This window comes from Mesoplodon bidens (assembly GCF_964165515.1).
Source record: "Mesoplodon bidens genome assembly, chromosome: 8".
Taxonomy (NCBI): Eukaryota; Metazoa; Chordata; class Mammalia; order Artiodactyla; family Ziphiidae; genus Mesoplodon; species Mesoplodon bidens.
Window position 1 is genome coordinate 884970 of NC_138165.1, and position 16520 is coordinate 901489.

General features: G+C 40.5%; 1 protein-coding gene across 6 annotated transcripts in view; it reads left to right on the top strand.

Moving 5' to 3' along the window:
- The window catches only part of SAP130 (Sin3A associated protein 130), a 75736-nt gene that overhangs the window by 45867 nt on the left and 13349 nt on the right, over positions 1 to 16520 (top strand). For 5 of the 6 annotated variants that reach the window (XM_081242524.1, XM_081242525.1, XM_081242528.1 and 2 more), the window contains 3 exons: positions 3777 to 4135; positions 8164 to 8412; positions 8594 to 8719. In XM_081242524.1, coding sequence (XP_081098650.1) covers positions 3777 to 4135; positions 8164 to 8412; positions 8594 to 8719 — 734 coding nt within the window. The remainder of the gene's footprint in view (positions 1 to 3776; positions 4136 to 8163; positions 8413 to 8593; positions 8720 to 16520) is intronic. The other variant, XM_081242526.1, reaches the window with a different exon arrangement.

Sequence of the window (16520 nt, forward strand, 5' to 3'; positions counted from 1 at the left end):
CTCTCTTTTTTTTTGGGGGGTGCGGTGCTGCGTTGGGTCTTCGTTGCTGTGCATGGGCTTTCTCTAGTTGCAGCAAGCGAGGGCTACTCTCTGTTGCAGTGTACAGGCTTCTCATTGTGGTGGCTTCTCTTGTTGCGGAGCACGGGCTCTAGGCACGTGGGCTTCAGTAGTTGTGGCTCACGGGCTCTAGAGCGCAGGCTCAACAGTTGTGGCGCACAGGCTTAGTTGCTCTGCAACATGTGGGATCTTCCAGACCAGGACTCGAACCCGTGTCTCCTGCATTGGCAGGCGGATTCTTAACCACTGTGCCACCAGGGAAGCCCTATTTTATCTTTTAATTGTCTTTAATTCCAGAATAATCCTTAACGTCTACACCACCCTTATTTTTTTAAATGCTTATCTTGAAATAATTTAAGACTCACAAAAAGTTGCAAAAGTAGTACAGAAATTTCCCATGTACCCTTCTTCCAGCTTCCCCAAATCATTACATCTTACATGACTCTAGTACATTTTTTAAATGAAAAGACTGGCATTGGTACAATACTGTTGACTTAACTACAGACCTCATTAGAATATCACCAATTTTTATAATGTACTTTTTTTCCTTTGGTGTATACTACTTTGAAATTTTATCACATGAATAGATTTGTATAACCACTGTTATAATCAGAATATGGAATGTTTCATTGCAACAAAGACATTCCCTCATTTACAGTCACACCCTTCCCCCAACCCTAACTCCTTGCCATTCAGCTGTTCTTCATCACTATAATTTTGTCATTTTGAGAGTTTTATGTAAATGGGATTGCATAATTATATATATAATTATATAGCTTATTTTCACTTGGCATAGTACTTTTGAGAGTCATCCAAGTTGTAGCATTGTAGTAGTTCTGTTTTGGTTGAGCACTGTTTTATCATATGGATGTAGCACAATCTGTTTATCTGTTCACTCATTGAAGTACATTGGGGTTGTTTCTAGTTTGGGGCTATTACAAATAAAGCTGCTGTAAACATTCATGTACAGTGCTCTGGGTAGACACACATTTTCCACCCATTTTCATTTCTGTAGGATAAAAATCCCAAGAGTGCAGTTGCTGAGTTGCATTGTACATGTATATTTTTAGTTTTATAAGAAACCTCCAAACTGTTTTCCAGGGTAACTGGACCATTTAAAATTCATACCTGCAACATAGGAGATCCTTTTATTATACAACCTTGCTAAACTCATTTATTAGTGTTAGCAGGTTTTTGTTTGTTTGGTTTTTGGTTTTTTAAATTATTTATTTATTTATTTATTTTTGGCTGTGTTGGGTCTTCATTGCTGCGTGCAGGCTTTCTCTAGCTGCGATGAGCGGGGGCTGCTCTTCGTTGCGGTGCGGAGGCTTCTCATTGCGATGGCTTCTCTGGTTGTGGAGCCCGGGCTCTAGGCACACGGGCTTCAGTAGTTGTGGCATGTGGGCTCAGTTGCTGTGGTTCGTAGGTTCTAGAGCACAGGCTCAGTAGTTGTGGCACACGGGCTTAGTTGCTCCGTGGCATGTGGGATCTTCCCGGCCCAGGGCTCGAACCCATGTCCCCTGCACTGGCAGGCAGATTCTCACCCTCTGCGCCACCAGGGAAGCCCTAGAAGGTTTTTTGTAGAAATAGTTGCTCCACATTCTTTCCTGCACTTGGTATCATAGGGTATTATATTTTCACCATTCTGGTATGTGTGTGGTCATGTATCATCGAAGCTTTCTTTGCATGTCTCTAATAGCTAATAGTGTTGAACATTTCTTGTGTGCTTATTATTAGCCTTCTGAATATTTTCTTTAGCAAATTGTTCATTATTCATGGGTTGTGCCCATTTTTAATGGGGTTATTTGTTTTCTTAGTGTTGAGTTTACAGGCTTCTTTATATTTCCTAAATATAACTCCTTTTTTTTTTTTTTTTTTTTTTTTCTTTTTGCGGTATGCGGGCCTCTCACTGTTGTGGCCTCTCCCGTTGCGGAGCACAGGCTCCGGATGCGCAGGCCCAGCGGCCATGGCTCACGGGCCCAGCCGCTCCGCGGCATATGGGATCCTCCCAGACCGGGGCACGAACCCGTATCCCCTGCATCGGCAGGCGGACTCTCAACCACTGCGCCACCAGGGAGGCCCTATAACTCCTTTTTTAGATATGTGTTTTGTTTTTTTAACCATCTTAAGTGTATATTTCAGCGGTATTAAGCATGTTCCTAGTGCTGTGCAACCAGTCTCCAGATATTTTTCTTCTTGCAAAACTGCAGCTGTATACCCGTTTTACAGCAACTCCCCATTGTCTCTCATTTCAACCCCTGGAAACCACCATTCTGCTTTCTTTTTCAGTGAATTTGACTACTCTAGGTAGCGCATATAAATGGAGTCCTACAGTACAGTCACCCCTCGGTACCCTCTCGGAGCATTGGTTCCATGACCTGCGCCCCTGCATATATCAAAATCATGGAAGTTCAAGTCCCTTATATAAAATGGCATAGTATTTTCATGTAACCTACACATCTCCAGATTACTTATAAACCTAATACAATGTAAATGCTGTGTAAATAGTAGCCAGTATGCACCAGGTTCAAGTTTTGCTTTTTGGAACTTTCTGGAATTTTTTTGTCCCTAAATATTTTCCATTCACTGCTCGTTGAATCTGCAGATGTGGAGCCTGTGGGTATAGAGGGCCGACTGTATATTTGTGATTGGCTTATTTTACTTAGCATAATATTCTCAGATATACGCAGTATGTGCTTTGCAGATATATTTTTCAGTCTCTGCCTTGTCTTTACAATCTCTTGAAATGGTCTTTAGCAAAGCAAAAGTTTTTAATTTTGATGAAGCCCGATTTATCAATTTTTTGTGCTTTTGGTATCATGTCTAAGGACTCCAGTCATAAAAGTTTTATAGTTTTACATTTTTACGTTTAGATTTATGATCCTTGTTTAGTTCATTTTTGTATATGGTGTGAGGTTTTGGTCAATATTGAATTTTTTGCCTATATAAGTCCTGTTGCTTGGGGCCTTGAACTTGAGGGGTATTGTCTTGTGTTGCTTTTGATATTCTGAATTTTCAGCAGTAGTAATATAAATCAGTAAAGCTTTACAGCTCTCAAATGAAATATTTTACTTAAAAAAATGTTTGAGAAGAATTTGTAATGACATCGATGACTTCTTATAAAACTGAAAAAAATAGAATATACATTTTTTAAGACTGTATTTGTAGTTACTTTAGATGTCTGGAGTATTTCTGGTAAAACATACTGGAATGTTGTGGTGACCCTGGGTAGAGGGCTGGGTGTTCGAAGTGGAGGGAAGTTATTCTCAATTTGTATTCTTTTCGATCTTTTCCATGTGCATGAGTTTCCTGTTTTATAAGAAGTAGGTTTACAAATGACATGTGAAGTGTGAGTATAGTTGTTATTAAAAAAAAAAAACCTCCTAAGGCAACATATGCAGTAATGAATTCTTGGAGGGAAAAATACACTAATGTAATAAAAATTGGTTGTCTTTCAGTGATGTGACTTTGATTTCTTTAAAATGTTCTTTGTTTTCTAAATTAATTTTATTACTGCCTATAAAAACGATGGGGATGGTTCTGAAACTTGAATGCCCTTTAAAAGTTACCCTAAAGTTCAACTTTTAAAATCAAGGAATGGAGTTTTAGTTGTGCTGTGTGTTGTACAAAAAGAATTGGACAAATATTCACCTTCTGAGATGATGCAGGTTAAGGCAATTTTCTGTGTTTGCTACATCATCTTTGCTTTTGTGTTTCAGTGCCAAACCCAAGTCAGAGATCCACGTATCGATGGCCACTCCAGTCACTGTGTCTATGGAGACCATGTCCAATCAAAATAATGATCAGCCCACCGTTGCAGTCCCACCCACCGCTCAGCAGCCTCCACCAGCCATTCCAACTCTGATTGCAGCAGCTAGCCCCCCGTCACAACCAGCGGTTGCCCTTCCAACCATTCCTGGAGCAGTTCCCGTCACTCCACCCATCACCACCATTGCCACTGCCCCTCCACCGCCAGTGGCTGTGGGCAGCAGTCTCTCCTCCGTTTTGGGCCCTCCTGTACCTGAGATAAAAGTTAAAGAAGAAGTGGAACCAGTGGACATCATGAGGCCAGTTTCTGGTAAGTTCATTCACAGTATGCTCTTTGCTGGCAGTTGCTTCTTCCCCTTTTCCTAACTCTCCTCAGAGTCCAAACTCTTGTGTGACCCTCAGCCAGGAAGCCTGATGCCTTGATGCCCTTTTGAAATTTGTATTTCATTAGTTATTAATAAATAGAAGAAAACATTACGCTCCTTTTGAAAACTAAAACCATATTGCTACCCTTTTGTAGTTAATTTTCTCACCAAAATCTTGAAAAAGATTATTTCCCCAAGAATATCTTTGAACATAGCTTCTTGTATTCATTAAGAAAATATTGCCATGTAAAAGGGGTTCACAATACAATCATAGCTAAGTGCTGATTAGTTTACAGTGTTTTCCCTGCCAATTTTTGTTGCCTTGTGTATGCGGTAAAGTAAGATTTGTGTTGTAGAAAGTAGTCTCTTGATAAATTTATTTGTGATTAGTAAAATCTCAAAACTACCATTACCCCCTCCCTCTTCTCAACTCTAAACTTCTAGTTTGTAAAAGGCAGGTCACTTTAAAGGTTTTCTTTTTGTTTGTTTGGTTTTCTGTTACTTTAATAACTTAACGTGGAATCTGTATGAAATTTATAAAATACAGACAAAGCTAAAGTGGAAAACAAGTCAGTTTGTGCCATAGTTACCCAGTATTACCCTCTTTCCATTTCGGCATGAAGGCCCCCATCTCCCATGCCGTCTGTTCAGTTATGAGGTGTGGTCATGCTGTGTTTACGGTTTTTAAGCCTGCTGTGTATTTATTTGCTTATTTATTTTCATTTTATTATGCCAGGAAATATCCTTCTATGGCACCCATATTTAGCCTCAGCACTTCCATTGAAAGGTACTGTGGATAACCCTGGAGGGGAAAGGAAATGGTCTCACTTTTGCTGTTCATCTGGTCTTTCAGCGTTCTGGATACTTCCTCTTAACCTCTCGGTACTAGGAAGTTGGCAGTAGTCCTTCCTCACACTGCAGGGCTCTGCACCGGCCTTTGTCCTGTAGGGCTCTTCACCAGGCACTGATGATACAATCTTGTACAAAACAAGCACAACTCCATCCTCTTGGAGCTTACCTTCTAGCAAGGGCGACAGACGGTAAAATGAAGTAGAGACAAAATATAAGGGAAAGTTAGGGCTGGAGCTGTGATTTTTAAGAATATTTTAAAGGAAAGGCCTTACTGAGGAAATGATCTTTGAGCAGAGACATTAAAGAGATGAAATGCTGGCCGTGAGGCTATCTGGAAAAAGATCATTTCAGACCAAGAGAGAGGTAAATGTAAAAGCCTGGTGTGCTCAAAGAATAGTGGAGGCAACAGTAGATGGAGCTCAGTAAATGAGGGGAGCGGGATAGACAAGGTCAGAGGAACAGGGTCAAGACTCTGAGAGCCTGTGGGCCACTGTAAGGCCTTTGGCTTTGCTGAGGGAGGTGGGAGCTATTAGAGGGTTCCGAGCAGAAGAGAGACTTGAGCTCACTTCCGTTTTTAGCAGACCACTCTGGCTGCTCTGTGGGAAAAAGACTGGGAACAAGGGTGGAATTAGGGAGATGTGTTTAGAGGCTGCTGCATTAATTGCAGGGACCAGTGAAGGTTTCAGCCAGGGTAGTAGCAGTACCAGTAGTATGAAGGGGTGAGAGTCGAGATATATTATTGAAGTAGAACTGAGAGGATTTCTTTATTAAGATGGAATGTTGTGTGTGAGGAACGGCATCAGGCAACTATAAAGTTTTTGGGCTTAGTGTATGGAAGCATAGAGTTGCTGGCAGCTGAGGTCGGGGAGGGTGCAGGGGGTCTCCATTGTGTAGGGAGAGATTAGGACTTAGTTTTTAATCTTATAAGTTAGACCTCAGTGGATAAGATCATCTGAGGAATGAGCACGATAAAAAACAGAAGCAGTTGTGAAGGGAGCCCTGGGGCACTGCACCATTTTGAGGAGGGAGAGGAGGCTGAAGCTAGCAAAGGAGACCAAGTGGAGGGGCCAGAGTGATAGGGGTAAAGCGTGGAGTACGATGTCCTAGAAAGCCAGGACAAGGATCATGACTGATGAGAGATCACGTAACATAAGACTGAGCAGGACCATTGGCTTTAGCAGTATGAAGGTCATGCAGATCTTGAGAAGAGCGGTTTCCACGTAATGATATTGGCCACAGCATGACGGGGAGTGGGTTCAAGAGGAAGCTGGGAAATAACTGAGAGACAGTGAGTATAAACAACACTTGAGAAGTTTGTTACAAAGCGCTAGAAAAAAGAAGGGCCATATCTGAAGAGAAATGATGCCAAGAGGAAGTTATTTTTAAGACAGGACAAATGAGTTTTGTATGTTAATGGGAGTGATCCAGTAGGGGGAAAAAAGTGATGATACAGGAAAAAGAGATGAATTCCTGGAGCGAAGTCTGAGGAGGTGAGCGTGGGTGGGACCTATTGTGTATGTGAAGGAATCTGTGTCTGCTGAAGTCACAGAGAGAAAGGAACTGCCTGGTCACAATGCATGTAAGTGGGTATAGCTGGTGGGAATTATGGACATTTCCTTCTGATTATTTCTATATTTTCCAGTAAGATAGAAAGCAGGGTCATAGCTGAGGGTAAGGGTGCTATAGGAGGTGTTGAGGGTGAATGGACTTGGGAGATGCGGGAGGATCGTCCAGCAGCAAGGGCCTGCTCGAGGTCAGCAAGCGTGCTAACAGGACACCTGTGCCTGTTGCTGTGTGTTTTTTTCTCTGGCTACACTCAGCTGCACAGGTGCAAACTAGTTGGAGAGTTGGATTTAACCTGTTGTGCTTTTTGCTCAGTGAGTACAGTGAAGCAAAAGAAAGGACAATAAATGAATAAGGTGAATAAAATTGATGGGAGAATTAAAACCCAGTGAGAGGAGAGAGTGGACATTGCAGGGATGAATGACAGCAAATAAGTGGTATGATTAATGGATAATTGTTCCTAGTAGGGTCTAGGAATTGTTGGAGGCAAGTTACTAAGGGAAGTGACCTAGAAAGATAGTTGGTCTGTCTTTGGGCTGGAAAGTCAGATGCTAGAAATTGAGATGTGGTGACAGAGTGAAGGGTATGACTGTTGGGAGTGGGTGGCTGAGGAAGGGTGGAGGGAAAGGATAGGCCAAGGATATATGGTATAGAAGAGTTGAGGTGAAGTTTTCTCATGACTTGCACGTCCACAGATACATGATCCATACAAGCCCAAACAAATGATGTTAACATTGTACTAAGAATGCTGCTTATCTGGGGGCAGTGGACTGTGATAGTTACATAGTCCAGGCTCCGCAGCCAGGCTGCCTCTGTCAGCTCCCAGCTGTCCCGCTTCCTACTTGTGTGATTTGTGCCACATTTTCTCATCTTTAAATTGGGGCATATAATATAATGCCTACTTACTCAGATTACTTTTAAGATTATATGAGTTAATGGGTTATCTCCTAGAAATCAATGCTCAAAGGCTTGAAAAACAGTGGCTTGAACATGGAAGGTTTTATTGTCTCCCTTGAAGCGAATCCTGAGGCAGACAGTCCACGCATGGTATGTGGACTCCATAAAATCATTAGGGATCCAGGCTCCTATCACCCCTAGCATTTGACCCTCATGCTCTTGATTCAAGATAGCTGCTGGAACTCCAGCCATCCCATCTGAGTTCCAGGGTCACAGGAAGAAGACGAGGAGTGGGTCATGCCTTCTTTCTTTTAAGGAAATTTCTTAAAAGTGCTACAGAGCGCTTGTATTTTCATTTCAAAAGGCCACAATGACCTGTAAGGGAGACTAGTAAATATGGTCTTCCAGCCAAGTGACAGTGTGCCCATTTCAAAGTGAGGGGTGCTTGTGCTAAGGGAGGTGAAGAGGTAAGGCATTAGAAAGCAGTTGGCAGCCTCTGCCACAGTTGGAGTGCTTCGTATGGTGCTGGGCACGTCGGAAGACCCCGTAAATGTTAGCTCTCTTTCCTGTCTTCCTCATCTTTCTCATTGATGGAAATCAGGTGACACTTTCCACTGTGTTTGGGCTCTCATGCATGTGTGCACCCTTTTTCCTATGACAGCAGTTCCCCCCCTGGCTACCAACAGTGTGTCTCCGTCTCTTGCATTGCTGGCTAACAACCTGTCCATGCCTACAAGTGACCTACCACCCGGTGCTTCGCCAAGGAAAAAGCCTCGGAAGCAGCAGCACGTGATTTCAACAGAAGAAGGGGATATGATGGAGACAAACAGCACTGATGATGAGAAGTCCACTGCCAAGAGTCTTCTGGTGAAGGCAGAGAAGCGCAAGTCTCCTCCCAAGGAGTATATCGGTAATGCTCACTTGAGCTAAATTTTGTCACGAGAAGCTTCCCACTTAAGTCAGGGGTCCATCCCTGCGGCTGTTTCCGTAGCCAGATTTCACTTACGGCTCACCTGCAGGAATTATACCAGGAAGATTGTTGCAAATAGATAGTAAGCTTTTTAATGTCTTCTTTTTCTTCTCTTGAATAGATGAAGAAGGTGTGAGGTATGTCCCAGTGCGTCCAAGACCTCCCATTACTTTGCTCCGTCACTATCGGAACCCCTGGAAAGCTGCATACCACCACTTTCAGCGGTACAGTGACGTCCGTGTCAAAGGTCAGTTTCCCCAGAAAGGTTTGGTGTTAACACTTGCAATGGGTTTTTCACTCAGCTATATTGAAATCACAGTAGAATAGAAAAAGAGAATCACAGTTTCCCAGTTTCAAAAAGAACCATAAGTTTTTGTTATAAAATCTCAAGACTTTATTGTTTAACTTAGATAGAATATACAGTTGAGCATAAAATTTGGAAAATTATCCTTTCCCTCAGAAAGCTTATGTGTACTTTACTGGAAACACAGTCTAATGAATAAATGACAACGTGTTGCCATCTCCCCAAGTGGTCACAGATGACCTCTTTAGCCCTCAGAGTAGTTGAGGGAGAGCTATACTAGACTGTTATTGGACATGGTCCACAGTAGTTCCAGGATGCTCAGATATACATGTGTGATAAGCTCCAGGAAGTGTATTTTCCAAAAGACCTTTTGTTCAACATATGTGAAGCTCTTGGAATGGTCCAGTGCAAGCACTCAGTGAATGTTTTTGTGGTTTTGAACTTGAGAATAACATTCTCATAAACCCACTTATAATAAAAATGGCTGATAGTACTTTGCAAACATCTTCAAATATTTCTATGGATAGACTTTGTGTCATTAATCTCAAATATAATCATTGCACAGAGAAGCGTAAGTTTTCAGAGAATTGGTCATATTTCCCATTCCCTCAAATAAACTTTACTTGGAAGCTTCCTTGAAACCTCAAGATGAGTCTGATTTGGATGGTACTGACTAATGCCTATCAGCAGGAGTGAAGGTCCTGACAGTTCACTATCTGAATGGAAGTACAGAGGTGGCTGCACTGCCCAGCTTTTCTTCCTCACAAGTACACCCTGAGGATTGAAAAGAGGGTGAGATTTCGAAAGAGAAATCAGAGAATGTTGACCTTTGGTGGAAGCAGGATATGAGCCACCAAACATTTCTTCACACCACAGGAATTCCATATCGTAGCAGGAAAATATTTACAGTTTTCCCTGGTAACATTTTAAGCCATAAAAGATTCTTATTGCTCATTGGAACTCACTCTTCAAAAGCTATCTCAGGAAAGGTTATTTGACAGCTGAAAATACTGATGATTCCTAAATCTTCTGTTTGGATATGTACATATTAATCACCTTGTGCCAAGTCTCTGGACTATTAAACTTTAATTGAACTGTTTTGCCTAAGCTTTAAAGTCATATTCCTACAAAGAAATAAAGATGGAGTACTAAAAACAGGTAAGGGGCTTCCCTGGTGGTGCAGTGGTTGAGAGTCTGCCTGCCGATGCAGGGGACACGGGTTTGTGCCCCGGTCCGGGAAGATCCCACATGCTGCGGAGCGGCTTGGCCTGTGAGCTATGGCCGCTGAGCCTGCACGTCCGGAGCCTGTGCTCCGCAACGGGAGAGGCCACAGCAGTGAGAGGCCCGCGTACCGCAAAAAAAAATAAATAAATAAAATAAAAACAGGTAATTCACAGGGAGGAAAGAAAAGAGAAATAGGAGAATAAGAAGCCCAGAAAACAAACAGAAAACAAATAATAACATGGCAGGCTTAGCCTTACATATCAGTAATTACCTTAAATGTAAATAGTCTGAAAGTACCAATTAAAACACAGATGGGCAGAGAGGATAAAAAAGATCCAACTATATTATGTCTGTAAGAAACTTCAGATACAGTGTGTCAGTAGAGTGACAGTAAAAGGGTGGAAAAATATGTACAATGCAAAAACTAATCCAAAAACAAGAGTAGTTATAGTAATATCAAATAAAAGTAGACTTCAGAGGAAAGAAAATTACTAGAAATGAAAAAAGGCATTACATACTGATTAAAAATATATAGGCAACAAAGATCAAGAGCTTCAGAATATATGAAGCAAAAACAGCTGAAAGGAGTAGTAGGCAAACGTGCAGTCATAGTTAGACCTTCAACACCCTCTTCTCGGCAGTTGATAGAAGTACTTGACAGAAAATCAGCAAGGATATACAAGAAGTGAACACCACGAACCAACATCTAGTAGACATTATAGGACACTTGAACTGCAGCAGAATACATATTCTCTCAAGTGCACACAGAACATATAAAGACAGACCATATTTAGGATCATAAACCTCAATGAATTAGGGAGAATTGAAATCATATAGAAAAATATAAAGTATCTTCATTGACCATAATGGAATCAAACTAGAAACCAGTGACAGATAAAACCTCCAAGCCATGGATTAAGCAACACACTTCTAAATAATGGGTCAAAGAGGAAGTCTAAAGGGAAGTTTTTAAAAATACTTAAAACTGAATAAAAATAAAAGAACAACATACCAAAATATGTAGAAGGCAACTAAAGCAGTGCCAACAGGAAAATCTATAGCACTAAATGTTTATATCAAAATAGAGGAGGAAATATCTCAAACACAGTTTCTACATCAAAAAATTAGAAAAAGAAGAACAGCATAAACTCAAAGCAGGTACAAGGAAGAAAATAGTGAAAAAAGAAATCAGTGAAATTGAAAACAGAAAATAATAAAATGAAAAAGCGAATTCTTTAAAAGAAAAATCAATAAATCTCTAGCAAGGCTGAAGAAGGTAGAAGAGAGAGGACATAAGTCATGAATATGAAGAAGGAAACAGGAGAGACAGCACTGCAAACATCTGCAGACAACAACCGTACACTTACTGCATATGCAAGCATGGCAACAAACAATGCTTGACACATGATATTCTCTGTCAGAGATCAGCTCAAGATGGCAGAGTATGAGGATGTGAGCTCAACCCTTCTTAAAAAAACACCAAAACCACAACTAACTGCTGAACAACCATCAACAACAACAAAAAGCACTAGAACCTACCGAAAAAGATAGCCTACAGCCAAAGATGAAGAAGCCACAGTGAGATGGTCGGAGGGGCACAGTCGCTATAAAATCAAATCCCATATCCGCCAGGTGGGCAATTCACAAACTGGAAAACAGTTATACCACAGATGTTCTCCCATAGGAGGGAAAGTTCTGAGCCCCACATCAGGTTTCCCAGCCTGGCAGTCTGACAACAGAAGGAAGAGCCCCCAGAGAATCTGGCTTTGAAGGCCAGCAGGGTTTGATTGCAGAAATTCCACAGGACTGGGAGAAACAGAAACTCCAGTCATGGAGGGCGCACACAAGGTTCCATGCACACCAGGACCCAGGGGTAAAAAGCAGTGACCCCATAAGAGACAGGCAGACCTACCTGCTAGTATTGGAGGGTCTGCTGCAGAGGTGGGGGATGGCCGTGGCTCACTACAGGGACAATAACACCAGCAGCAGCAGTTCTGGGGAGTACTCGTTGGCGTGAGCCCCCCCAGAGGCCACCATTAGCCCCACCCAACAGCCTGTAGGCTCCATGCTGTAACACCTCAGGCCAAACGACCAACAGGGCAGAAAACAGCCCCACCTCTCGGCAGACACGCAGCTTAAAGTCTTCCTGAGCATGGCCCTGCCCACCAGAGGAACAAGACCCAGCTCCACCCACCACTGGGCAGGAACCAGTCCCTCACATCAGGAAGCCTGTACAAGCCTAATCTAGCCTCATCCACCAGAGGGCAGACAGCAGAAGCAAGAACTACAATCCTGCAGCCTGTGGAATGGAAACCACAATCACAGAAAATTAGACAAAATGAAACGGCAGAGGTATATGTCCCAGATGAAAGAACAAGGTAAAGACCCCAGAAGAACAACTAAGTGAAGTAGAGATAGGCAACCTACCAGAAAAAGAATTCAAAATAATGATAGCAAAGGTGATCCAAGACCTTGGAAAAAGAATGGAGGCAGAGATCAAGAAGATGCAAGAAATGTTTAACAAACACCCAGAAGAACTAAAGAACAAACAAACAGAGATGAACAACACAATAACTAAAATGAAAATTACACTAGAAGGAATCAATAGCACAATAACTGAGGCAGAAAAATGGGTAAGTGACCTACAAGACAGAATGGTATCAATCACTGCCACAGAACAGAATAAAGAAAAAAGAATGAAAAGAAATGAAGACAGTCTGAGAGACCTCTGGGACAACATTAAATGCACCAACATTCGCATTATAGGGGTCCCAGAAGGAGGAGAGAGAAAGAACCTGAGAAAATATGTGAAGAGATAATAGCTAAAAAATTCTCTAACATGGGAAAGGAAACAGTCAACCAAGTCCAGGAAGCGCAGAGCATCCCAGGCAGAATAAACCCAAGGAGGAACACACTGAGACTCATAGTAATCAAACTGACAAAAATTAAAGACAAAGAAAAAAATATTAAAAGCAACAACAGAAAAGCAACAAATAACATACAAAGGAACTCCCATGAAGTTATCAACTGATTTTTTAGCAGAAACTTTGCAGGCCAGAAGAGAGTGGTGAGATATATTTACAGTGAGGAAAGGGAAGTACCTACAACCAAGATTAATCTACCCAGCAAGGCTCTCATTCAGATTCGACAGAGAAATCAAAAGCTTTACAGACAAGCAGAAGCTAAGAAAATTCAGCACCACCAGACCAACTTTGCAACAAAGTCTAAAGGAACATCTCTAAGTGAAAAAGAAAAGACCAAAATACTGTAGAAACAAGAAAATTACAATTGGAAAAGCTCACCAGTAAAGGCAAACAAACAGTAAAGGTAGGAAATCATCTGCACACAATATGATATCAAAACCAGCAAAATGGTGAGAAAAGGAGAGCACAAATGCAGGATGTTGGAAATGCATTTGAAATTAAAAGACCAGCAACTTAAAATAATCTTATTTATATATAGTCTACTATATCAAAACCTCTTGGTAACCACAAACTGAAAATCTACAATAGATACACAAAAAAGGAATCCAAACACAACATCAAATCACAAGAGAACAAAGAGGAAGGGAAGAAAAACCACCTGCAATAACAAATCCAAAATAGTTAACAAAATGGCAATAAGAACACACATATCGATAATTACCTTAAATGTAAACAGATTAAATGCTCTAACCAAAAGACATAGACTGGCTGAATGGATACAAAAACAAGACCTGTATATATGCTGTCTACAAGAGACCCACTTCAGATCTAGAGACACATACAGAATGAAAATGAAGAGATGGGAAAAGGTATTCCATGCAAATGGAGATCAGGAGAAAGCTGGAGTAGCAATATTCATAACAGACAAAATAGACTTTAAAATAAAGACTATTACAAGAGACAAAGAAGGACACTACATAATAATCAAGGGATCAATCTAAGAAGATATAATAGTTGTAAATAGATATTCACTCAACATAGGAGCACCTCAATATATAAGGCAAATATTAACAGCTATAAAGGGAGAAATCGACAGTAACACAGTAATACTGGAGGACTTGTAACACCCTGCTTTCAAAAATGAACAGATCATCCAGACAGAAAATCAGTAAGGAAACACAGGCCTTAAATGACACATTAGACCAGATGGACTTAATTGATATTTTTAGAGCATTCCATACAAAAGCAGCAGAATACATATTCTTCTCAAGTGCACATGGAACATTCTCCAGGATAGATTACATCTTGAGTCACAAATCAATCCTCAGTAAATTTAAGAAACTGAAATCATATCAAGCATCTTTTCCAACCACAACGCTATGAGATTAGAAATCAACTACAAGAAAAAACTGCAAAAACCGCAAGCATGTGGAGGCTAAACAATATGCTACTAAACAACCAATGGGTCACTGAAGAAATCAAAGAGGCAAACAGAAAACACCTAGAGACAAATGAAAATGAAAACACAATGATCCAAAACCTATGGGATGCATCAAAAAAAGTTCTAAGAGGGAAGTTTATAGCAATACAGTCTTAGCTCAGGAAACAAGAAAAATCTCAAATAAACAATCTAACCTTATACCTAAAGCAACTAGAGAAAGAAAAACAAAACCCAAAATTAGAAGAAATCATAAAGATCAGAGCAGAAATAAAGAGAGATGAAGAAAACAGCGAAGATGAATAAAACTAAAAGCTGGTTCTTTGAAAAGATAAACAAAATTGATAAACCTTTAGCCAGACTCATCAAGAAAAAAAAGGAGAGGGCTCAAATCAGTAAGATTAGAAATGAAAAAGGAGAAGTTGCAACTGACACCACAGAAATACAAAGGATCATAAGAGACTACTACATGCAACTATATGCCAATAAAATGGACAACCTGGAAGAAAGGCAAATCCTTAGAAAGGTACAATCTTCCAAGACTGAACCAGGAAAAAATAGAAAATATGAACATACGAATCACAAGTACTGAAATCGAAACTGTGATTAAAAAACTCCCAGCAACAAAAGTCCAGGACCAGATGGCTTCACAGGTGAATTCTATCAAACATTTAGAGAAGAACTAACACCTGTCCTTCTGAAACTGTTACAAAAAATTGCAGAGGAAGGAATACTCCCAAACTCATTCTATGAGGCCACCATCACCCTGATACCAAAACTAGACAAAGATACCACAAAAAAAGAAAGTTACAGGCCAATATCACTGATGAACATAGACGCAAAAATTCTCAACAAAATACTAGCAAACCAAATCCAGTAACACATTAAAAGGGTCATAACACCATGATCAAGTGGGATTTATCCCAGGGTGCAAGGATTTTTCAATATCTGCAAATCAATCCATGTGATACACCATATTAACAAATAATTGAAGAATAAAACCTATATGATCATCTCAATAGGTGCAGAAAAAGCTTTTGACAAAATCCAACACCCATTTATGATAAAAACTCTCCAGAAAGTGGGCATAGAGGAAACATACCTCAATATACTAAAGACCATGTATGACAAACCTACAGCTAACATCATACTCAATGGTGAAAAGCTGAAAGCATTTCCTGGAGGGTCAGGAGCAAGACAAGGATGACCACTCTTGCTCCTTTTATTCAACATAGATGTGGAAGTCCTAACCACAGGAATCAGAGAAGGAAAAAAAAAAGGCATCCAAATTGGAAAAGAAGAAGTAAAACTCACTTTTTGCAGATGACATGTTATTATACATAGAAAATCCTAAAGATGCTACCAGAAAACTACTAGAGCTCATCAGTGAATTGAGTAAAGTTACAGCATACAAAATTAATACACAGAAATCTGTTGCATTTCTATACACTAACAACAAAAGATCAGAAAGAGAAATTAAAGAAACAATCCCATTTACCACCACATCATAAAGAATAAAATACCTAGGAATAAACCTACCTAAGGAGGCAAAAGACCTGTACTCCAAAAACTCTAAGATGCTGATGAAAGAAATCAAAGATGACCCAACCACATGGAAAGATATACTGTGTTCTTAGATTGGAAGAATCAATATTCTCAAAATGACTATACCACCCAAGGCAATCTACAGTCTTAAAATTTGTATGGAGACACAAAAGACCCCGAATTAGCCAAAGCAGTCTTGAGAAAGAAAAAGGGAGCTGGAGGGATCAGGGTCCCTGACTTCAGACTATACTACAAAGCTATAGTCATTACAACAGTATGGTACTGGCACAAAAACAGAAATACACATCAATGGAACAGGATAAGAAGCCCAGAAATAAACCCATGCACCTGTGGTCAATTAATCTATGACAAAGGAGGCAGTGGAGGAGAGACAGTCTCTTCAATAAATGGTGCTGGAAAACCGGACAACGACATGTCAGAAAATGAAATTAGAATATTCTTTACCACCATTCACAAAAATAAACTCAAAATGGATTAAAGACCTAAATGTAAGATCAGACATTGTAAAACTCTTAGAGGAAAACATAGGCAGAACACTCTGACATAAATTGCAGCAGTATCTTTTTTGATCCGTCTCCCAGAGTAATGGAAA